The 24561-nt window shown below is 37.2% G+C and overlaps 1 protein-coding gene across 1 annotated transcript; it reads right to left on the reverse strand.

Moving 5' to 3' along the window:
• On the reverse strand, positions 1-24561 carry LOC140950455 (calcium-binding protein 39-like). Its single transcript, XM_073399683.1, has 11 exons — positions 24380-24561; positions 22109-22249; positions 16917-16977; positions 16257-16360; positions 12161-12279; positions 10282-10450; positions 8196-8255; positions 8021-8086; positions 6012-6155; positions 4219-4324; positions 1-2417 (listed from the first exon to the last, which is right to left on the reverse strand). The coding sequence occupies exons 2-11, from the start codon at positions 22217-22219 to the stop codon at positions 2359-2361; spliced, it is 999 nt and encodes a 332-aa protein (XP_073255784.1). The 5' UTR covers positions 22220-22249; positions 24380-24561; the 3' UTR covers positions 1-2358.

A 24561-nucleotide genomic window follows, 5' to 3' on the forward strand; every position in this document is an offset into this window, starting at 1 on the left:
TTAGTAGTTACATTCCTTTATTGATGCCCTTGACTTCAAAGATATGGTTATTTCTGACCAGTGCAACAAATTTCTCTGTACAATGGAAAATATAGATTAGTTTTACAAAGGATCACTGTTAATATCGTTGACCTTTAACATAACATTATTATATATAATTCAAAACGATGACATAATTATTGTTAATGGATATTTTATAGTTAACTGGCATTACACAGGAAGATAATTTAAAATGAATGGCTTTTCATTTGTGAATACACTAAATGGTAGTAATATTTTCTCATAATATCATGGTAACAAAGAATAATCGGCTTGAGCAATAACAGATTCCAGTATAGAATAATCTGGGAGCTGGGGTTTACGTGACTTTAATGTACCAACCTTCTGATTGGTTCATTTTGGTCACGTGAACAAAATCCAACTCCTTGTTTGGTTACATCCATATTGCAATCTCTACTATAACTACTTTCTCGCATGGTCCCCTTTACTTATTAGCCTCCCACGCAAGCGTTTTGAGAGGATAAGGGAAGTCGTATCTCTTAGGCGAGGAGGAGAGCAGGGCTGTCATAAGGCAGCTGGTCTCTCAGGGACAGTAGCTAGTTATTTGTCCCGCAAATCCTCATATATTTGTTATGTTTGACTCATTTTCAAACTTAGGGAAGCTAGATGATTTGATCTCAGAAACAGGAAGCAGCCTTGTTCTGAATATTAGTACGAAGTAATCCAATGAATAATATTGAGAGCATCCTCACTTTGCCAAAGACAGCAGGGCAACAAAGCCACTTCCTTTATTTCAAGTTATCTAACGCATCGAAAAAGGTCACCAAGGCACAAAACCAAACCTTTATTGTACAGTCAACTCTCTTCTATTCTTTCATTCTCAACAGTGGACAATGTAAAAAAATCACAAAAATTCAAATTACAAATAACAGCACCATGAAAAAAGTTTTACCAAAAAGGTATCAAAGGATACAAAAGTTAGAATAGATTGATAAATCATTTCACACCATAACTTGGATTATAAGTGAAAGGATTATGGACACCAGGCACCCCCCTAGAGTGGGAGCCTGCTGTTCTTCAGGTCTTTTCTTTGACTTGATACATGGCGGAAACTACCTTAAGACAGACACTCAGTGAGTCCCAATAATGTCTGTCTTAGGGAGAGTCGACTGTAATATGGCAACCAAAGTGAACAACAATTTTGCCACTGTTTAAACATAAAAAGATTATACAGCAGTGTCCTTAATGGGTGGCGGCCTTGTGGGGCTTCCACGAAAAAAATATAAAACACAGCATTAAAGCCAGCAAAATCTGCCGCTGGTGGTGCTATGTTCATAGTTGAGCAATTTTATTTTACGTTTGTTTAAATGACTGACAGCAGCGCATACTCATCAACATCATCATCATCAATAAACAACTTTCATGATACTGCCATACATTGAGTACAGTAAAACGCTGTAAGTAAGAACCTGGTTTTTCAGAACCTGTTGGCCTAAAATTTGAAAACGGTTCTTACTTTTTAAAATCTAAAAAAAATTCTCTGCAATCAGGCAAGTTATGAAATAAGTCAACATTCAGGATGCTCTTCGAAGACATAGGTGCTTTAACACTCCAAACTGCAATGTAATGTATGCAGATTTTATATAAGGAATAAGCTGTACACCACAAAAAGCCTTAGCTACATTGTTTTTTTTTTCTTCAGAATATAACCTATTTAAGAACGTAAAGAGCCTAAATTTGTGCTAATTACCATTAAATATATCTAAGTACCTGTTTAGGCTAACTTGGGAAAATGCAGGTTCTTACTCGCGGGTTTTTACTCTACTCACCCGGGCAATTCTGCTTCATGCTATCTGCTTCATGTGGTTTTCATTGAAGCATACAGAATGCTGTGTTTCCTTAACCCTTTCACTGCCAGAGTGTTTGATGGACTTTTGTAAGGTGACTCTAACTTTTGAGTCTGTGGACGAAATCCTATGATGTGACCATTCAGATGAAAGCTCTCTGCCTGTACTTTCACATGATGTTATTTGTTTCTCAAAATTTTAGAAAATGAAATTTGGTAGGAATTTGCCTTTGGCCACATTTGGCAGTGAAAGGGGTTAAGTTCTGCCAGTGGCCCTGTTTTGAGGAGAAGGAACCCTTCAGCTCCTTATGGAAAAACCCTGGTAAGAATAATGCTACAGACTATAAAAATTAGAAGCAAAACAACTGTGCTTTGTTCAGACATTCTGAATGATCAAAAATTAAACAATTTTATCCAGAGCAAAGTATAGCAATTAGGCTAATAATATTATTATGAATACAAAATAAAATCTACATGTATTTTTCTTATTTCATGTCATGGATGCCTTTTTATTACAGTTCCTTGATTTGTTTGATTAGGTAAGTCTTCTCATCATTGAATTGCTCATCCTCTGAAAAGTCGTAAAAATAACAGACCATGAGTACATAGTACAAAAGTGAAAGGCAGATGAAAATGAAATTTGGGAAAAGGGCCCAGTGGAAGGACAAAGGAAGGGAGAGAGCCCTTTCGCTTCCCAGTTTCTTTCCGTTTTATTTTCGTGCTCACGACTATCTCGGAGCCTGGAACAGGGTAGACACAGGCTTGTTGGCCAGCAGTCACACCCTAGGCATTAGAGAGTTTTAGATCCGAGTTTACCGCGAACCTGTAACCGCGGTTTGCGGTTACCCGTTTGCTGTTCGACGTTGAAACGTAATTCGATTTAGTTTGGCGGTGGATTAAAGAAGTGGATTCCGGTTTATTTTTCCATTTAGAAATAGAAGAAATATCAATCAGTGAAAATAAAAGAAATTTACGGTAACACTGGGTTTATCTAGCAGCAGCAAAGAGCTGTAAAGTCTTACATTAGTTCTTCTCGCAAATTTACGGCCGCCATTTTGAATCAGCAGCCATGAATGGCACTTGTTTTCAAGATCCAACAGGATTTATCAAAATTAGCATTTCGCCCGAATTTGTGCCTCAGTTAGTGGATAAAGACTTGCTCCACAAGATTTTTGTATCATTACGTGAGGTAAAACAAGAATTATACGCTAAAAGCTTTCAGGTAAATGACATACGTGAAAACCTACCTCCCCACGTTGAAAACGCACGTCGTAAACCTCAAACGTGACGCGAAAGACTTGTCACGTGGCCTCCAGCGGTTAGAGGTTCGCGGTAAACTCGGATCTAAAACTCTCTACTGTGTAGGATTGTCACTGAGACTTCAGCGGCAGTTCGAATGATCGATCATTGTGGACCGTTTTTCTTTCAAGGCTCACAGCAGCTGTTATATTTTAGTTCTTTCCCTTTCTCACCAGCTTTGTACATAAGTACAGGTTCTGGTAAGTCCATGGAGGCGGGGGGAGGGGGGTTAGGGGGTGGCTCAGAAATGAAAGTGATGGGGTATCCAAAAAATCCCTGGCCAACTAAGTAAATAAAAAATTGTCATGGCCTGCATGCAAAATATACAATGCGTACATGCTGTTTTCTTGCTGTTTAAGTAGAGGGGAGGGGAGGGAAGCATTTTGTTTTTCAATAATTTTCCTCGTTAAATTCTTTCATTCTAAAAAATATAAAAAAATTAATGACAGTCTTGCAAGGTGGTCCTAACTTTGGAATCTGTGGACAAAATCCTATGATGTGACCATTCAAGTAAAACCTCTTCAGCAGTACTTTCACACGGTACTATTTATTTAGTATGTAGTTCTAACTTTTGAGTCTGTGGATGAAATCCAACGGTGTTACCATTCAAATGAAACTTCCTCAGCAGTACTTTCACATGGTACTATTTATTTAGTATGTTGTTCTAACTTTTGAGTCTGTGTATAAAATCCTATGGTGCTACCATTCAAATGAAACCTCTTCAGCAGTACTTTCACATGGTACTATTTATTTAGTATGTAGTTGTAACTTTTGAGTCTGTGGATAAAATCCTATGGTGTGACCATTCAAATGAAACCTCTTCAGCAGTACTTTCACATGGTACTATTTATTTAGTATGTAACTCTAACTTTGAGTCTGTTGATGAAATTCTATGATATGACCATTCAAATAAAACCTCCTCAGCAGTGCTTTCAAACTGGGCTATTTGTTTTGCAAAATTTTACAAATTTAATGAAATCTTGAATTTTTGCCCATTTTTTACTTTGGTCCTTTCTGGGATTGAAAAAGTTAACAGACAGTACTTTTGTATTTAAACATATTTATACTGATACCTGTTCTGTCATTGTGGAAGGTTGTCAGAAACTCCACGAGCTTGTCTTTGTTTTTCACCAAGATTTCCTGAATTGGCGGAGATTTATTTGGGTTTGCAACAAACACCTGCAAAATAAATATTATTCCAAGGGTAACAGCCTGCAAATGCAGACATATTTCCAGTCGTCACAAAAATTAATATGTCTGCGTTTGCAGGCTATAGGTAAGGTTACATTCAATGTACCATTACCTATAGCATTTTCCCAAGAAAACCTAAATCCTTGAATTAGCAAAAGTACCCCCCAAAACTATGCAACTGCCAACTCAATCGCAACTTTTACAATCATTGGAGAGGGACCCACTTAAAGACACTCAGGACTTAAAAAAATATTGAATTTCAGCTTGTCCTTTGGGTAACCAGCTTTCACATTTTGCTGTCCAAGGCCACTTCTTGCTCGTCTCACTTACTGATTTTGTTAAAGGATGATAAAACTTGCGTTGAACCTTGCCCAATGGGCAAATAAGCTTTAAAAGTTACTTGCTCAGCAAGAAAATCTACTAGTCCCAGACTCCCAGGCAGGACTTTTTTCAAGCCCTTGTCACTGCACTGTCAAGAGTTGAGACAAACAGTACAAGTGCGATAAATTATTACTAAATAGATTTGACCTGTAGACGGATAAGCGAAACTCAGTGATAACAGCACATTGAAAGTGTGAGGAGTAAATTAAATGCTACATAAACAAATTGTGTTTCTACTATGTATATTTATCACATGTTTTAGAGCGATTTTCGTATGACCTTGAAAAATGGTTTCGGTAAGTGTTTCTTATTTGTTTCATCAGCCAATGGATGAATAGGTCAAAACATGGCCTCTTCGTTTTCCCGCCAAAGAAAACCCTAACGTGAAAAGGCATTGTTCGATTGGCCAGTCACGTCGCAGTATGACGTCAAAGCGAAGCATCGGTTGATTTCTAGAAAGTTCTGGGGCGTGAAGTTTTTTCACCCGAGCGTTCGTTCAACCAACCAAAAGCCGCGTGCGTTTGTATCTGTTCGATAAACCAATCAAATCGCTCTATTTCCGTTCATTTGTTGTTTCTGTTTTGTTAGCGCGTTTTCATTTCGAGGTCATACGAAAATCGCTCTATTTTGCTATCTAATAGTTACTGCTTGTGTTTACTGGAAAAAAAGAGGGTACAATATTGTGACCACTATTTCACTCTCCACAGCAATTAAAATAAGAAACTTAATTGCAGCAGTGATTGGGGCATTTTTGGTTCCGTAAATTCCAGATTTCATTACACATTATCTCTTATGATCATTTCTCTTATCTTCATGACCTACATGTTTGTTTAATTAACCTGAGTGACATCACAACAGAAAAATAAGAATTAGCCATCATTAACCTAAAGGTCTAAGGCTCGGTTCAAACGGTTAACTTTTCATAAGCCGCACCTAATTCAAATTAAGGCTGACCCAAATTATATAGACCAGCTGAATTAATTTAGATGCCGACCTTGATTCCATCGAAACCAAAAAAGCTCATTTTGGTCAAACTGCTTGCAAAATACATTAATATAATTAATTTATGCATTAGGTTTGGCATATGGAAAGTTTGGCGTCTGAACCAAAGCTGTTCCAAAGCCTCTCCAATGTAGAAATTCCTGGCCAAGCTAGGCGGGAGGAACGGCTGAGCAGTTCCACATTGAATTTGGCATTCCTGATTGATTCAGATACCAAACTTTTCACGTCCTTAATTCGGCCTATGAAAAGTTCGGGCTTCTGAACCAGGGCTAACTGTAAATGAGAGGCTTACCTTGAACACATGGAATGCCTCAAACTGGATATTCCTGCTCTTGTCTCTGAGCAGGTTCATCATAAGCTTCAAGTTTTCAGGATTGCTAATGTACTTGGTCATCACAGTAAAGTTATGGCGATCCAGCAAGAGCTCACCAAGAAGCTACGTACAACAACAGGGTATTTTTAATAGCTATAGTTAAGGCTTTCTCTCTACATAGTCAGCTGTAGTCCTCAAACTGCTCAGACCATCTTCGGCGATATTCTGTCTTCTTAGACCAAGTTGAACTACCTACCCTGTCTCCTGTTATCTTAATGGTCTCCATGCCTAGTTGTAAGGCCTCATTACTTAGCGCAGACTATGTGTTTTAGATCACCTGGTCTGAGCCATTAGTCTTGGATATGTCACTAAAATGAATTGACCAAGAATGTCTGGGAAGACATGCCCTTTCCCTTCAGAAGTCTTCGCGAAAGTTAACCCCGCCCAGTTTTCTTCTCATTTCTAAAGTGGCAAATAGTCCATAATAATAACAAAGGGTGTGCAAATGTCAGTCATACCTTTATGTACTTCTGCGGGTCAAAAAGACTGAACTGTGTGTACAACAACAATGTTGTAGAGAAGTGATGACATCACAAAAGGTAAATGTGTGAAATTATGGGATAGGTTAGCATTTCCAGAAAGAAAAAAAAATTGTCCTCTCGCTAAATATCAGCCTAGCTATTAACCCTTTAAGCCCTAAGAGTCATCAGCATGAAATTTCTCCTTATAATGTCAATGCTTTAGAAAACAGACTGGTCATGAGAATTGAGTTCATGACCAGGGAAGATGAAGAGAGTTTTAGATCTGAGTTTACCGCGAACCTCTAACTGCTGGAGGTCACGTGACAAGTCTTTCGCGTCACGTTTGAGGTTTACGACGTGCGTTTTCAATGTGGGGAGTTAGGTTTTCACATATGCCCTTTACCTGAAAGCTTCTAGTGTATAATTCTTGTTTTATCCCACGTAACGATACAAAAATCTTGTGGAGCAACTCTTTATCCATTAACAGAGGCACAAATTCGGGCGAAATGCTAAATTTGACAAATCCTATTGCCATTCATGGCTGCTGATTCAGAATGGTGGCCATAATCTAATCCACCGCCAATCTAAATCGAATTATGTGTGAACATTGAACCGCAAATGGGTAACTGCAAACCGCGGTCAGAGGTTCGCGGTAAACTCGGATCTAAAACTCTCTATTATTGATATTTCAACAAATTCTCCAAACTGCTTCGATTGAAAAAGTACATGTATAGGGACAGTAAATGAGAATCTCAACTTTGACATTAGGGTTTAAAGGGTTAATACAAATTGATGGAGAGATATAAGCAGGGTTATGTTCTGATGACTCCATTTAAGTCCTTCCAATATAGGCCTGGATCTTCAGTGTTACTATCCAAGCCAATTTTACAAGGATTTGAATGGAGTCACCAGAGCTTAATGGTGCTTGTGAATGTATATCTCCCCACCAATTTTCACTAAAAGGCTGATTCTTGGCAATTTAATTACGTGGTACGTTCCCATGAAGAAATCTGAAACTGATAGGGTGAAAATCAACATGCCTACTGGTATATTATAGAGATCGCTGTAGAATTTCTCTGCACTTGCTAACATCTTCTATGACAACAATCTTTGCAATTGCAAGTGTGCCTGGTCATGATTGCAAATTATTTATTTAAATCATGCCATGATCCTTGCAGATTCTTTTGTGCCACGATTATGATCATCTTATAATAGTTTTTAACTTAACTTACCATATCATTGTACAGCGCTTCGAGCAATTAGTGGATACCGTGCTATATAAGTATCTATTATTATTATTATTATTATCATCAAGCCACAATCCTGATCAGCACACTGCAGTTGCTAAAACCTTGCCATGCTCACAAACACCAAGTTGCTATCATGCCGTGATGTGCGCAATCACATCGCAATATTGCTGCTACCACACTGTGATCAGGAATAAATTTTTACTAGGGAAAGATTTACCTTCAAAGACTGCCTCTTTGTCACATAATTCTCTGAGTGCAGTAACTTGCCATAATGACCGTAAAACTACCGAAAAATTGAAAACCTCACATGAAAAAGCCAAATATTAACCATACATCGAGACAGGTAACGATTTGTAAAGATCTTACAAAAATTCAACTGCAGACTAACTAACCTTGTCATAATTCTGCTCCAAGAACCCGGCAACTAGTATTTTATGTCTTGTAAGAACATCCTGTAAATAAATAAGAAATAAATCAATAATGTTGACACATCAGGTATATTAATAATTCATCACTTATATCAAATTTGGGAACTATACAAAACTAGACTGCATTAATTTTGCTTTTCTGACGTGAAATGGAATCCCCGCCCCTAGAGACATTTTGAGGGAGAGACGTTTCTGCCTCAATGACAGAAATTCCAGACTGATGATGTTAAATCTGTCAAGAATCTGGCCAAGAGCTCTGATTGGTTGATGTAATAATTTTATTTTTTAACATATTGTTTTTGAATGACAGACAAAAGGTCACAAAGGTCAAATGTAAAATAAATGAACCTACTAAAAAACAGACAATTTTTGGGGAATAATTTGCAGAGGAACTCAAACATTTATGACAAAAGACTAGGAGAAAATTAACTAGAACAAATTTACCAGGTACTTTTGGAACCTCAAGACTGCAAGATTAAATTAATTATGTAAACATTGATTTGTGTCATCAGAACAGAATCTCTGTCATTGAGGCACAGACTTCTCTCTTGCAAAACGATCCTTATTATCACTATTCTTAGGGTTTCACCCTAATCTGAGTATAATTGATAGTCAATGCAGTTTCTTCCTTTGTAAAGAATTACTTTGTGTACTAAAAATATGTTTATCACACAAACTAGTGAAGCTCAGCGGGGAGGCTCATAAAATGTCAGGGACGGAGGAGGGAGAGAATTGGAGAGGAAATTGTGTAACTGGGGAGAGCGGGTTTCAACACTGGCTCTAATATTGGAAGGTGAGATGTAGTTAATGTCCTTTTGGTTAAAGTAAATTTGAACCCAGTCCTCTGGCATTAAAAAGGATCTTCTGGGATGTAAATGGGGTTACTGTGGAGATGAATCATAATGTGTCAACGTCATTCTGGAGTATGGAAATGAGTGTCAACCGAGGAGAGAAGGCCATATTTCCAGGCTAGGCTGAAGCATGTCCGGTAGTAAGTAGTAAGTAGTTTGCAATTTCTACTATGAACACTAAAAGGAGATTAATTTGCTTCACAGGTCTTATATCTTGTGATAACTCCTGCCAAACCAAAACAAGGCAAATAACCTTTTAACATTTCACTTGTCCATTGAATGTATACTTCTCAGTTTTTGGTTATTGCAACATAACAACAGCAGATACTTTGAGGGTGATTCAAATTCAAGGGTAATACTCTTACTGCGCTCTAATATAATTAGACAGATCTAGTCAAGGCCAAAAGCAAATGTCTCATGGGATCTTTTAAGAGATGTTTTTTCCGCAGTAAGTGTGATATTTCACATCTGCTGACATGAGGGGGTGGATGTACAGATGGAAGAATTTGTCACAGCTAATAAAAATTTCTTGGATACATTTACTACCCAACATGGAGCATGTACTTCCGACAAGCGAGAGCTCCACCATAAATATTACAAGGCCATAATAGGGTAAAATTCTGACAAGCCACACGGTGGCCTTGAGACAGCAATATAGGACAGTAGAAATGGTGACAAATCACACAAAGATAGGTTGAAACTGTACCAGAGAAAAGCATAAAATACCATACTGAAATACCAACAGTCACATGTCACACACACATATGCAAAACGACAGGTTTTTAAATACAGAGGCCATGGACATATGCACCCCCACCCCCCCAAAGCACCTCATAAATCCTTTTACTAACAGTATTATTTAAGCAATAAACCACACTTTCTACGGGTTTACAGGTGTGCTAACCCATGCAGGATCTTGGGAGAACACGAGAAAAGCTTGTAAATTATGAGCTGAAGGCAAGTGATTTATAAGCTTTTCGAGTGTCCTACCAACATCCTAAGTTGGTTATCATGCCGGTAAACCCATAGAAAGTGTGGTCCATTGCTTTTATAAAATAACTTTAAGTGAACCTATGACTTTACAAGCACAATAAACCATAGATTTTTAACCAATCAGAACGTGCCTTCTATCTTAGTTATTTTAAAATTTGTGAAAATGTCAGTCTTAACACCTTGACTCGTGATTCTGTTTCAGATACCTTGAATGTTGAGAATGCATCAGATGCAATATCAAATGTTGACATTTCAACATATTCAAAGAAAATGTAGAACTTGTCATTTTCGATTATAAACCTGGCTAATGGCTCATGTTTAATACATTCTCTGAGCATGACTCCACAGTTTAGTGCTATTCCAGGTTGTTTGTAGCTGTAGAGAGAAACACAGAGGAGAAGAGAAATTTCATATCTCCAAGCGGCCATGTAATGTTCTATTTATTATTATAAACACCAATGAAATAACCAAACCATTTTACATTACTAGTTTTTTTTGCTGTGAAAGGCGTGATTTATTATGTAGCCACAGCAACAATGATCTTCTCACATATGAAGATCGATATCATGTTTTCGCGTGAAAGCTCACCTGGTATTTCACTAGAGTTTATTATAGTAAATAACTGTACCTGGTAGGTGCATTGACACTGTTAAGTTTTACAAAAACCTGTAGAGTTTTATTTCAAGTACATGTATATATTTCGATATGATTCTTAGAGAACAAAATGATCAATTAACTGGTCAATCCCACATTTAAAGACTGACTGAGAAATCTTGTGCTTTAAAGGCCAATTTTCAAAGGTGACTGAATTGGAGTGGTTAGAGTGCTTTAAGGACCTAATGATAATAGAAAATTACAGCTGCAAGAAGAGTGGAATCATAGTCGCAAGAATCTGAATGTTTCCATGATTTTGTTCTGAATCTGCTGATGCCAACTCCCTTTTCTAGTGTAAGATGTAATTTTGGTTTAAATCTTAAACAAAAACTGAGTGAAACCATTAAATCTGTTTATTATTACAGTGAAGGCATGTCAAGCATTCCTGTCAATAATGGACTAATAAATTCATGAATGGAAAAATGATTTGGTTTGTCAATTCAATAATCCATTCATAAAATGAATAATCTAACAGTCAAATTGGACCTCAATTCAATAATTAAAATGTTGATTTGGTTTATAAACAAAAACTACTGGTTCTTTATTCCTGTCTGCTATATTCAGTTGTATTTGCTACCCTTTTTCTACCGTTTACGATTGCGTTTTTCATTGCCTTTAATCAAAATAACAGCTGGAATAGACAGACTGCAAATGCAAATAAACTGACAAAGGCCAAGGAAAGAAATCTATTAATTACCGCACATTGTACACTGACCTCAGTTTGACCATCATGTTTTTTAAGAGGTCAGGTCTGCTGCACTGATTACCGGCAGCAAAATGGCGTACATGCAACAGTTTCTTTGGGTTTGAACTTCAGAACTCGCCTGCACTCGACTCTTAGAAAAAAAGAAGAAAAAAGAAAATTCTGAGGTCGACTTGTGGATAGACTGCAAGCAGTCCCTCTTCAGTCAGTCGAGTCTAAGTTCGGCAGGACTGGAGAGAGCGAAATGGCTGAGGGGGAGCTTCCCCTCGGCTTCTTGTTTTTTACTTTCACTCTCTTAGCTCCATTTCCTCGCTCGCATGACCATCCTGGGGACTGCTCGCAGTCTAACTTGTGGAAAGTGTAGTTTTTCAAAAAACAGTAATTGAATCAACATTTGATTTTTATTGAATCGAGGCTCAATAAGAATATTTGATTGTTCATTTTACGAATGGATTATTGAATCAACAAACAAAATCATTTTACCATTAATGAATTCATTAGTTTGTTAGTGACGGGAACGCTTCACCCGCTTTGACTGTAATAAAGAAATGTGGGAAGTAAACCTGTGCGATATTAAGTAGGGAGCTGTTCCTCGGAAAAAGAAAAGGTGCCCTGACTTTCACTTGTACATGTAAACACCCAAGATTTGAGCTAAGTGGAGATTTATCTTAAGTTGCAATAAATGCAATACTGGTTATCCATTTCTTTTCTAAGTACAAAAGCCTTACCCTTCAAGAAGTTTAAGCAAAATTTCATTTTTCTGCCTAATGTATTCCACTGTGGGGGAACGAGTACCAATTTGTCGTCTTAATACGTTGTTGAAGATTAAGGCTGTATCTTTCTTGCTCTACAGAAAACAAGGAACAAAACTTGAGAAACATCTATTGACCAGGGAAAGGTTTTTGAGACCTGGGAAGCCCTGACCTTGGGTTTTTAAACAGTAATGAACCATATACTGTAAGTCAAAGACATAGTTGTCATACCAATTAAATCGAGTCCCTCAGTTAAGGCGGCTGAACACAGTTTTGTGGGCGGTCAGCAGTAACTCGAGTGACGGCGCGTGTTTTAAATTAGACAAACAAACATGGCGGCAAAAAAGCAATGGTACACAGAAGCAATTTTTCAAAATATACTCATTAAAATTTTGTGATATTTGGCAGAACTTTTACTTTTATCGCATTTTAATCATGAGAACTTTTAAATGGAAGTTGAACAGACGATTTGATTCTTATGACAGATTTGATAATTACAGTACAATTATATTACTGACTATCTAGAAAGCCGTCTGTTAAAATTTGGTCAAATAAGTTTCAAATGGTAATGATTAATCATAGTAAGCTGTGTTCAAGTTTACAGGAAAATTTGAGTGAGTTTTATGTAAACTGAGCAAAAGTGAAATTTTAAGGTTGTATTCAATCATTCATGTTGCCATCGAAACTACGAAAATGTCAAATTTTACCTGTCAGTCAAAATATTTTTCACTTGGCAAGTTTCCACTTGTGAGCTGTAACCCTTCTCTTGCCATGATTTAGCAAATGACATATACTCACAAACTGCAAAACTGTGTTCAGCCACCTTAAATGCCATACAGTCGACTCTCTCCAAGATGGACACCTTTGGGATAGGCTCCGAGTGTCCATCTTATATACATGTAGAGCCAAATAAAGAGAGTAAAGAAAGGCAGGGACCGACACTAGGAGTCAATTTTACAGAGGTATCCATTAAGAGAGAGTCAACTGTAGATGGAAAAAAAACCCCAACAAATGTCGCTATAGAATCAGAAGAATTCAGCACCTTTTCAAGGATTATAAGAAAAACCTGAGTACAGTTTTGTAATGTATACCATTAGAACAATAATGATTCTATCTCAGCCAAAAAGCCAGAGATTGAAACTTTAAACACCTTTCAGTTTACTAGCTACAAATGATTTAGCATGTACATGTAATAATATTGTTGTCAGTGTTTCAAGAACTGTGATTTAAAATAAATTCTTGCCTGAATATTCTGTTTATACAATTACCATCAATAAGTCTGGTTTCTTTATGTGTTCTACTCAATAAAGTTTGTTTTGCAGAACACTGACCCCACGCAATATAAAGAAATTTGAATCAATATACTCAATTTTGTGTTGTTCTTTTAGGATAATCTTTATACCTATGCTGTGTGTTTTGGTCACCGGTCAGGCACCATTGCAGATAATTCTAGGTTTATCTAAGGCGAACAGAGAGATCAGTAATATAAGGATTGTTTACAAATTTTGTTTGCCGATCGGTTTGTTAGCATGTGTACATGAAAGACCTCACAGGCAGGACAGGGTTGTAAATCATATTCTTATTGGCCGCAACATATGCCTTGGGAATAGCAGAGAACAAATAGGAATTATTAGAATATATAAAATTGAACTAAACATCCAGAAGTACTCTTACGTAGTGAACAACGAATTTGAATTATGTAAATTTCCTTGCATGCACCTAACTTGCTTCTGATTGGTTTAAAAACAATCAGCTACTGTCACAACTCACACATACACAGTCCCTTTAGAATAATGCAAGAAATACTGTCAAACATGAAGCCATAATGATAATAATAATAATTAGTATATACACACTCAGTGATCTTGGTAATTCAAGCAATCTGATTGGTTAGCTATCTCGGACTATGACGTTATATTCACCGCGCTAGGCGGTGAATATAAAGCCGAGCAAAATCGCTGTCGTGAACTGGGTGTTTTGCCAAAGTTTCAAAGTAAAACCTGTTTGAAAATACACGAATATCCAAGTGCTGATGACTTTGAAGGCAAGAATAGACTTCATGGTGTTTAAACAGCGTGATTTATTGTGAAGTGGTTTACTTTAGCTGACTTTTTGTACGCTCGAAGCTATGTTTACCACTACAGAGGAAAACGAGGTCGCTTTGTCACTGTTTTGTGATTTCGGGATTTTCTCGCAAGACCAATTTTGCCTATAAATAGAGGTTAATTTATGGAGAAGAGAGGAAGGCAAATATTTTCGAAAATTGTACGTGCCAGCAAGTTAACAAGGCAAAGAACTTTGGAGATAAACAACGCTTACCTTGATCGCAGCCGCTGTTGACAGCATTTGCAAGAAGCGACGAAGAAAACTTTCTCATTCACGGTGAGTTGACAGGACAAATAAAGCTCTAGATACTTTTCTTCTCAGAATTGGGTAGTAATTTAAATTTTCGGCGTTTTCTTTTAAACCGTTGATGCTAAAGCTTACAAAACTCGATACAAAAGGATTAAAACTATCATTTGCCATGTTTGAAGATACTGTAAAGATCTAACTTTTGCGCATCCACTGTTTACGGCTTCGTGTTCACGCATGAATTTTCACCCGTCAATCAAACTAATGGTTTTTTAATGGTTTCCTTTCTGATTCTGTTGAGATCACTTCGTGTGAATATACTAAAACAATTATTCACCTCAGGCTCAGTTAATATTGTTGAATAATCCCCTCGACTTCGTCTCGGGGATTATTCAACAATATTAACTTCGCCTTCGGCGAATAATTGTTAATTATTATTCATTCACAATATTTCCCCGATTCTGATTGGCTAAAAGAAGAATTTGGCTAAAAGAATTTTGTGTTTAACGAGGAAATGAGGTCAAAAATGCAGCGTTCATGCAGGCTAAGGCACTGTTAACCGAGAAGACCTGGGGACAAGGATGAGTTGTTGTGGTTGTGGAAACAAAAATGCTGGTCATTTCACTCGTTTCAAGAGTAAGAACTAGGCGAAAAAATAGCTAAAAACGTGGCAAGAACAGCAAGAAGACAACTCAAAGGGCGACATCTGCTATTTGGAGAATATTTTCGGAGCTGGACAAGCCTAAACGTGCACTATCGAAGATGAACTTAACATCGATGGATCGATGGAGGTAAGCATGTTTTAGCCATGTTTTTAACCCATTTGCACCTGAACCGCCTGTAACTGCCCGTGCGGATCCATGTCCTTTCTACCCTTTGTGACGTCATCAGTTTTAACGCTCAAGGACAACTTTGTCTGCTAACTTGTGCAGAGTGAAGAGATCTTTCAAACCATACCAGAATGGGCACAATTCAGTCAAGGACACCGGAGAAAGAGGCAAAAAACCATGTAACATTGACCTGAAAATCTGCATGAAAATCTTGTTGCATTGTCCACCTACCTTTCCTTTCACCTAATCCTAAGATCCTAAAAGCTTTCCTAAAAAGTATTCCCACCGAAATGAAGCCTACTAAATGCCCAGCAAGAGAAAAAAAAATGAGGCCAGAAAAGGGAAAAAAGAGGGGAGGAGAGAAAGTGAAAAGTAAAAGTCAAGACTGCTGTGTCACTTTTAAACCCAAAAACTATCTTGAAATTTTGCTTTCTGTGCATGCCCGAACTTCGCAAGCTGATATTTTGCATCTGGATCAGAAGGCCATGAAGTGTACGACCTGTAAACCGGTTTGTGGTAAGTCTTAGCTCTTTATAGCACGACAGTGACCAGAAAACCACTCGACTAGCTTCAAAACGCATTTTTCGGCACAATCTCCAGGAGCGAATGGGTTAAACTAGGAATTATTTTGAATGAATGATAAAACAATTATTGAACTTGGCTTTCGTATCATATGAAGAATTATGGAGATCGAGGAGGATGTTATCCGCCTCGGCCTACGGCCTCAATGGATAACACCCTCCTCGATCTCCATAATTCTTCATAAGATACTCAGCCTCATTCATTAATTGTTAATTATTAATATTGTCTTTAATGTAAAGTAAAAGGGTACAAACTGTGTGCGTTTCTGGACATGGGTGGGGCGGTAAAAGTTCAGTTTTAAAAATAACCTCAAAATCCAATTTTCCAAGATTATTTATGAGATGAAATAGAACATCAACGTTGTAGAATTCTTGGGCCAACTGTGCTACAAGTTCTGTCTGTGGTCCTGAATCTAAAAAACAAATTTCACAACAACTATTACATTGGTAGTTATAGAGAGACATGAGGCCCATAAAAATTGAAGTACCACATCTCTTTTTTAAACGGCAAATGAATGGGTTTTTTTTTTAAAGAAAATTAATTAAAAAGAAAAAGATTTAAAGAAAAGATTTAATGAACTTAAAATTTAACACAGTAAACAACAAGGGGCGCAGTCGCGTGTTGTCGCTTAGTGGTCAGTGTAGTGGCTCAAGCATGGTCAGCCTTGCTTCCATCATCTCCATGTGTTTAGTAGAGCGTTTCCTGGCAGCCTCTTTCTTGGTTTAGCCTCTAGATCATTCTTTTACCCCCATCTCTCCCCCTCTTTATTTTTCCACTAATGAATCAGTGTGATAGTTGCCTGGTTCCATTGGTGAGGGGGTTCATGGCTGGAAGGCGCCGGTTTATCAGCCATGGGAGCACAAACTCTGTCTAGGGTCTGGGTTTGCCAAGAGTGGAAGTCCATGCACATCCCAGGTACCCAGCTCCACTAAGCAATGCAGTTGTTAAACACTGTCTAAACAACATACCTCCAGATCCATAAATAATTGTTTTCATGGCACCTAGCTGTTTTGAAATATCTTCTAAAGCCTAAAATTGAATGAAAAATAAAAATAGAGCAAATATGTGACTCACACACAAATCATTTGTTACAATATTTGAGGAAGCTTTAACAGAATTTAAATTACTAATGCACACCCCTATCAAAACAAGAAAACTGTCCGCTACAATGAGAGTCCGATCCCAAGTTGTGAAATTTATGCACACTTATGGAATATAACCGACAACTATCTAGTACTTGCTTGTACAATTAATCAACATGTAAGCCACAAATAAAATAAAGATCTGAAACCAGAGTTTGTTGACCAACAATGTTTTGTGTATACATGTGGTTTTTGGGTGTGATGTTATTTAAGTCATTTTCAGTTTTCATCTATAAACATGGACAGGTTATGGTGGCAAAACATTTCTTATTGGGTGCACATCTGACATGTTTTGCTACCAAATAATTAAAGTTTGAAGGGCATTGGACAAAATGTTTAATTTCAAGGATCCATATCCCCGGTCGTCCGGTCCTCCCAGATGACTACAATTTCGCATGGGCGATTAAGATAACAAGCCCTAAGATTTCACAGTAATTGCCGGTAGTTTCCGGTACTGTGTCGTTACGGTGATCTTAAAATAACGGAACCGAAAAATAGTTACCCAGTGACAATCCTGATAATTATACTCAGACTGACGGATTAAAATACACAAATACAGTATCTTCCACTCAGATTCTTAACACTAGTAGAGCAATTCTCTATGACTCAGCTTGTGTATTTGCGAAATTTTCTTATGTAAAAAAGCTGCTTTTTTACAAATTAAGCGGTTGTAAAAATACTGCTTTTTTACAAAATATATTTTTGTAAAAAAGCTGCTTTTTTATGTAAAAAATCTGTTTTTTTAACAAAAGATGTTTTTGTAAGAAAGCTGCCTTTTTATGTAAAAATCCTGCTATTTTACACATATAGACCATTTGACAAACCCATTTATCGAAGACAGGCTGTTTTCTATAGCATGGTTCGAACTTCTTCGTGTGCTTCTCAAACCGTACATTATAATATATACGGCTAGTCATGTTCACATTCCCTTGCCCCCTTTACTGTGGGGCTTTTAAATTCCCCTGTTAACTCGCTGACAGCGTTAAAAATTTACGTTCTTTTTATTCTTTTTATTATTTCTTCTTGTTTCCTTTGTCATTCAATTTTCCAGGACCTTCTAATTGTTGGATGCGAAGAAGGAACAAGCAGTAATTTCATTTGTTATGCTTATTGGCCGAGGTCACGCACGGCAGTAACTGCATGTTAGGCAATAACAGAATAGCTGGGTTATTCACTGTGTTATTTATAAGCAATGCCTGTCACAATCTCTTGCAGCAACCAAAGCCTTCTATTCTCTCCTTCATTGCTACTTTTGTTCAAGCCGAAAACTGTACAGAATATTGTTCTGTATTATTTATCTATTTTCCCAAGGTTATCAGCTGCAATAATCGGTTTAACTGTCAACAAAATACTTGGCTATAATGCTTTGATGCTCTTAGCAGTGGACAAATAAATCATAACTCCATTTCCAGCATAAAATCTTCAGCAAGAATCAACGACAGCAATTGTTAGGCAATTTCCTGTATTATGTATGTTGCGCTAGACTTCTATCACGGGATTCATGCTATGTTGAAATCCATGTTGATGCATGTAAGAGTGTCTGCGTTACAACTTTAAGCTTTCAACATGATGTAGGAACATGTTCAGTCGGCTAATCAAGCAAAGGGAAACGCTAACCTATAGCTACAAGTGTACATACACTCGCTTGTTAGTCTAATTTTTGCAAGACACAGAGTAACTTGTAAGGCCATAGAAACAGCAGCCGATTCGTTTGTAAGAATTAGGGACTATAAAGACGTCTGTAACGTACGGCAATGCGTGTTTTATTTTAGAGATCGAGAAATAAGCCAGAAAACACTTGTAAAGGCTAAACAAGTTTAATATGAACACTAGCTGAATTTGCCAGCAATGTGACCATTTTTTTACAAAATATATTTTTGTAAAAAAGCTGTCCTTTTACAAATATATATCAGTGTAAAAAAACAGCTTTCTTACGGTACCGTTTTTTTACACAACATATATATATATCTATATATATCTATATATATATATATGACTCCAAAAGTTTAAAAATATTTAGAAAGTGGTCTTTTAGTGACAATTTCACTATTGAAACTGACAATGAGGCCCGAATCTCTTTATGAAAGGACTGTAGTGAACATTTCAAGTAAGTATACTTCTTTAGTTGTATCAGAGAGGAGTCTGGAATTTTTGACACTATTTTTGATAGTGCACAGACATTTAACACTTAAATTGACCTTCTTCTGACATTTTGCATAAATAATAATTATACCCATTGACGTTCTTTAATTTTAAAGTATGTTTAACAACATGTTTCTGTACATTAAAAGAAATAAAAGTGGGTTCCCATGAATTTTCATTGAACCAGAAAATTGGTTTCCCATGATCTCTGGGCATGGAACCGAAAAATTGTTATCCATGGCATTTGAAATCCTAAGGGCTTGGGATAACTCCAAAAGTTGCCCTTCAGACAAGTGAGGTTTTGCTCAACCACAAAATCTTTTAAAAAATTCTTATATGATTTTATACATTTTCCCTGTGTTTTGATTACTTCTTATCCACTTAAAACTTTTAGAATAATGGTGAATAACAAGCAGCTTTTGTCGGCAATGAAAATTAATAGTAAGTTTGGATGCCATCTTTGACGGTGCAGTATTTTCTACGAAACCATCATCTGCAGGCTCAGTTTTTTGTGAAGTTCAGGTACATGTACTGCATTCAGAGGCCACTTATAGGAAACATGACAGCGCTCATCAAGATGTGGAATTTTTTAGAAGGCGTTTTGTCGTCTTTGGTGGGAAAAAATGGTGATGCAGAAGCCAGTTCCTTATATGCATTAAGATGTGGTGTTTTTTAGAAGACATTTCGCTACCTTTGATAGAAGAAAAAGGTGATGCAGGAGCCGCTAGCTGGCCACTGCCTTATATGGGAGAAAAAGTAAGTGCATCGTCTCACTTTCATGGCAAACTGACCGACCGTGGCTACTGGTAAAACATTTATAAACTGACAGTGTTTAGCCTAGGCCTGTAGCATGTTGTACTTAACAGTTAACCCTTCTTAGTAACTATTTACTAACTATAATGTAAATAAAATGCAAATCAGAAATGTTCAAGTTGCACACAACTTTTTCACCATTCTTTTATATAATTCTGCACTTTTGTCCAGGCAATCCAAATTGTAACCGGGCAAGTATGCCACCAGGTTTACTTATCCGGCTGACGACTCTGTGAAAAAAGGAATATGGATCCTTGTATTTGAAGCATCTGCCTTAACCTATTCCCAGGGTTGTCATTAAGAGCCGGGGGCTGGGGATTTTCCCCGGCTACTAAGAGAGTGGCCCCCGGCTACTTTTATTGGAAAATAGAAGAAAAATAGAACCAAAAGAAATCCCTAGCCGTTTGATTCCCCGCCTACTTGTTGTATTTACCCGGCAACTTGAAATCTTAGTGACAACCCTCTATTCCCCCTTTGCCATAATGCAGGTCCATGTCCCTTGTACAACTTATGATAACATCAGTTTTAATGGTTAGGAACAACCTTGTCCTCTAACTTGAGCAAGGGGAGGAGATTTTTCAAACTACACCAGAATGAGCACGATTCAGTCAAGGAGGTCAAAGAAATAGGCAACACACCATGTAACATCGACCTAAGAATTTGCATGTAAAACATATCTTACTACCCACCTTAACCTTAAGTTCCTTTCATCTAAACCTAAGAAGATCCTAAAGGCATTCCCTAAAACTTTTCTCACTCAACTGTAGTCTAATAAATGCTCAGCAAAAAGGACGCCAAAAAACAAAAAAGAAAAGCGAAAGAACTGAGAGGAGAGAAACCAAAAAGTAGAAGTCAAGACTACTCTGTCACTTTTGAAACCAAAAACTACACGTCTCTTAAACATTTTCTTTCTGCATGAGCCCCAACTATGGAAGCTGATATTTTGCATCAGGAACAGAAAGCCTTAAAGTGCTTCACTTTTAAATAATGTTTTGGGCCACTGATGACATCTTCAGCTTTAATGGTTAGAGACAACTTTGTAATCCTACTTATGCAAGGAGAAGGGAGCAGGCAACAAAACTGCATAACATAAAAGGGAGGCAAAGGAGAAAAGAGAGCATGAAAGAAAGATCAAAATAGATTTGCAAAAAAAAAAAGTCCATTAAATTTTGGCTTATGCATATGTTGCGGTTCAATTTTATCCTTGGTTTAAATTTTTGGGGTATGGGTAATGTATGATAATGAGTTTGAAACAAAGGTAAATAAAATTTTAACCAAGGATAAAATGAGCCACAACACATACATGTGCAAAAATTTAAAAAGCTGTTTAGTTACATCTGGTTAGTTGGAAAATATGCCCTTTTTGTTGCAAAACTCAGTGTTCTCCATTTTCATGCTGCAACTGTAATTATTATATAGCCGAAAACCAGTCTAAAAAAGAGGAATAGGAGAAAAATGTGGATTTTTTGCTACTTACTGGCCACCACCAGAGTTAAGGAAATGTTATTACTACGCTTATATCATAGATGACATAGATTTCGCGCCAAAATTAGGGAGTAATTATTACTCCCTAATTTTGGCGCGAAATTTCAGCGTTAATTTGTAATTTCACGTGTGAAATTACTAAATTGCCATGCCAACCTGCCATACGTCTCAGTGTCAAGATGGGAACGAAGTTTTAAAATGTAATGAATGAAGATGTCAGGGCATAAAAAGACGCTTTAGAAAACCTGAACACATGAAAGAGCACATCAAGAAGGATTCTTAGAGGTATGTTGTCGAAAAATTCTGAAAACTTAAGCCCCATTTCAGCTCTAAATGTTTGAGAGAGTGGAGTCACGATCGATCGATGCGATCCAGCATAAATAAGTCAAAATCTTCGATTGCTAACGTAATTCATCACCCATGATATTAATAGGTAATGAAATGGTATACCCGTGAAATTAGGGAATAATTTCACTTGCGTTTTGTCCAAAGCCTAATAATTTCCCTCTTTGGGCAAAACGCGCGTGAAATTATTCCCTAATTTCACTCGTCACCATTTGATTACACATACAAATTACCTTCTCTGTCTTCTTACTACTGGTAGCTTCTTGCTCCAAAACCGTAAGGGCATCTCTGGTAGCCTTAACTATTTCAGCAGGATTCTTCTTGGAGGGGCCAAACAAAGGCATAATGGCGTAGTGAGTGAAGATTGTTCACACCTGTTATAGATACAATGAACAACAAAATCAGTTCAGAGTGAACAGCGTGGTTAATAAGAGTAAACAGCTACTATGAATGAAAAAAAAAAGAAAACTACTACAGTCGAACCTGTATTAAGCGGCACCGTCTTAGGCGGTTAAGCGGTCAGTTTTCAAAGTCACAAAAATTACTTCCCTTGATGTACTGTAATTTCAACCTCTATTAAGCAGTCACGGTCACCATTTGACCTGTGTTAAATGGTCACACGGTGTCAATTACTTGCTCATACAGTTTCAAATAATGTAACACATGACGTACAACGATTGCCTTCTTTGTTTATTTTCACAAATCATTAAAACGCCGGAAATGAATGTTTCTATTTGAGATCAAACGTCTGCTCTGATCAGCACTGGAGATTGAATTCTTTGAACTGTATTTCTTGCAACCTGTATTAGGCGGTGACCTTGTATTAAGCGGTCACTTAACCATTCCCCAGGGGTGACCGCTTAATACAGGTTCGACTGTATAATGTAGTACAACCTATATAACTCGAAATTCCCCACTACCTCAAACTAAGTCCTATTTCCCTTGTATTTCACTCCACTTTTCAGTCATTTCACTTTGTTATCTTGAACTTGGATAACTTGAATTCCCTACTAAGTTGAACAAAATTCCCTTCTTCTTGTTCAAAATTTCACTGAAATTTACCCGACAACTCGAAACTCTGGTTCTTGTAACACCACTTGGATGCCATCTCATTAACCTTCTTGTTGTATAATAATGGTCAAAACACCAAAACTTTAGCTCTGCAGCAATTTGATTTTAATTGGTACAACGAACACTTCATATCTTATCATAAAAAAATGATGCATAATCATGTTAGCACATTTCTTATGAAATAAGTAAATTTGCACTATATACTATACACTAAAGTACTGGAAAATCAATAACTATCAATTATTAACATGGCAAATTGAGCATTCAATCAATCCTGCTAACTCGAATCCCGCTAACTCAAACTGTTTTCCACTTCCTCTCAGAGTTCTACTGTAATATTATTATTGCAAAGTAGAAATTTGACAAAAGCCACATTTTGTAGTTACTTAAAAACTTTAACTTTGTTAAAAGTTAACAAATATTTTTTTGGGTGGTCTGATATTGGTGCAAATTTTTTGGGTATTCAAAACAATCTGAAGATTCGTGGTACTGTCTGCGTATCCTAGCTGCGTAGTTCTGCGAATAAAGTACAACCAAACTTGTTTTGCGGCTGTTTAACATCTTTTGGCCTATGACCGAAGACCAAAGTTTTATAGTTTCATTTTTGTTTCACAAGTGCAGGATAAGGAGGGAATTTTGTCATTTGTTCACTAGAAGTTGGCATAACAATCATAAGTTTTAGGTGCCCATGTGAGCTCCTTGTTGGAAATTTTGGTTGCCCGTGGGCAAATCATGGCTCTGGCAACCAAGCGCCCATTAGGCAGCTGCCTTGGATTATGAAAGTGGTTCTCAACATCAATTGCACCTTTAAGGTAAACGTACTTGGTACGTGTTCGCCACACTTTCTAACCTTTCGTTACTGCTAGTTTACTATGTAAAATTATGCCCAGGTTGTTGAAAAGCTGGAGAGTGCTATCCACCGGATAAATCACTAAGTATGGGGAAACTAATTGGCTATCCACTGGATAGAGATTTATCCGGTGGATAGTGCTATCCCGCTTTTGAACAACCGAGGCCAGATAACTCCCTATCTAGTAGATATGTAATGGGTAAACAATTACATTATCCACTGGATAAAGTTTTAATTAGTGGATAGCAATATCCACTTTTAGAACAACTGGGACGAGATCATGCAAACTACATGTAGATGATAAGTCTTTTAGAAGTAAGATTAAGCTTTTGATAAACGCATCATTGAAAATAAATCGTGTGCTCGCCACAGAGTTATCAAGTTAGGGCGAGAACAACGTACATGTAAAGTAAAATGTACTAGAATGTACTAAAGAAGACTTGGATCGTGTAGCTGATACAGCGATAGCTTTGAAAACACTACCATTCAAAGCTAAGCGGCTTCGCGCAGAGGCTCATGGCTAGCCCGTAAAGAATGCGAAATTCGGAGGTGACTACGATATTGTACAAGTAGATAATCTTACCCAAACCTCTAAAAATCTCTCCTGAGATCTTCCAAAGTAATAAAGTGAGAAGATATACACAAATAAGCCCCGAAAAGTGACTTTCTTTACCACATTCTTAGTGTGAACGCCTCTAAACGGAAACAATCAAACGAACAAATCGTTCCAGTTTGCTCGCACCAACGACCTCATTATGTCATTTT

The sequence above is a fragment of the Porites lutea genome, chromosome 10 (genome assembly GCF_958299795.1).
Source record: "Porites lutea chromosome 10, jaPorLute2.1, whole genome shotgun sequence".
NCBI lineage: Eukaryota > Metazoa > Cnidaria > Anthozoa > Scleractinia > Poritidae > Porites > Porites lutea.

What these genes read in the sequence shown, in the direction of transcription:
- LOC140950455 (XM_073399683.1), bottom strand. Translation starts at nt 22,219, where the DNA reads ATGCCTTTGTTTGGCCCCTCCAAGAAGAATCCTGCTGAAATAGTTAAG. An exon ending in TTGCTTAAACTTCTTGAAGG is followed by an intron (nt 10,451 to 12,160) that starts GTAAGGCTTTTG and finishes TTCTCTCTACAG; the next exon opens with CTACAAACAACCTGGAATAG. An exon ending in CTTCCACAATGACAGAACAG is followed by an intron (nt 2,418 to 4,218) that starts GTATCAGTATAA and finishes ACGACTTTTCAG; the next exon opens with AGGATGAGCAATTCAATGAT.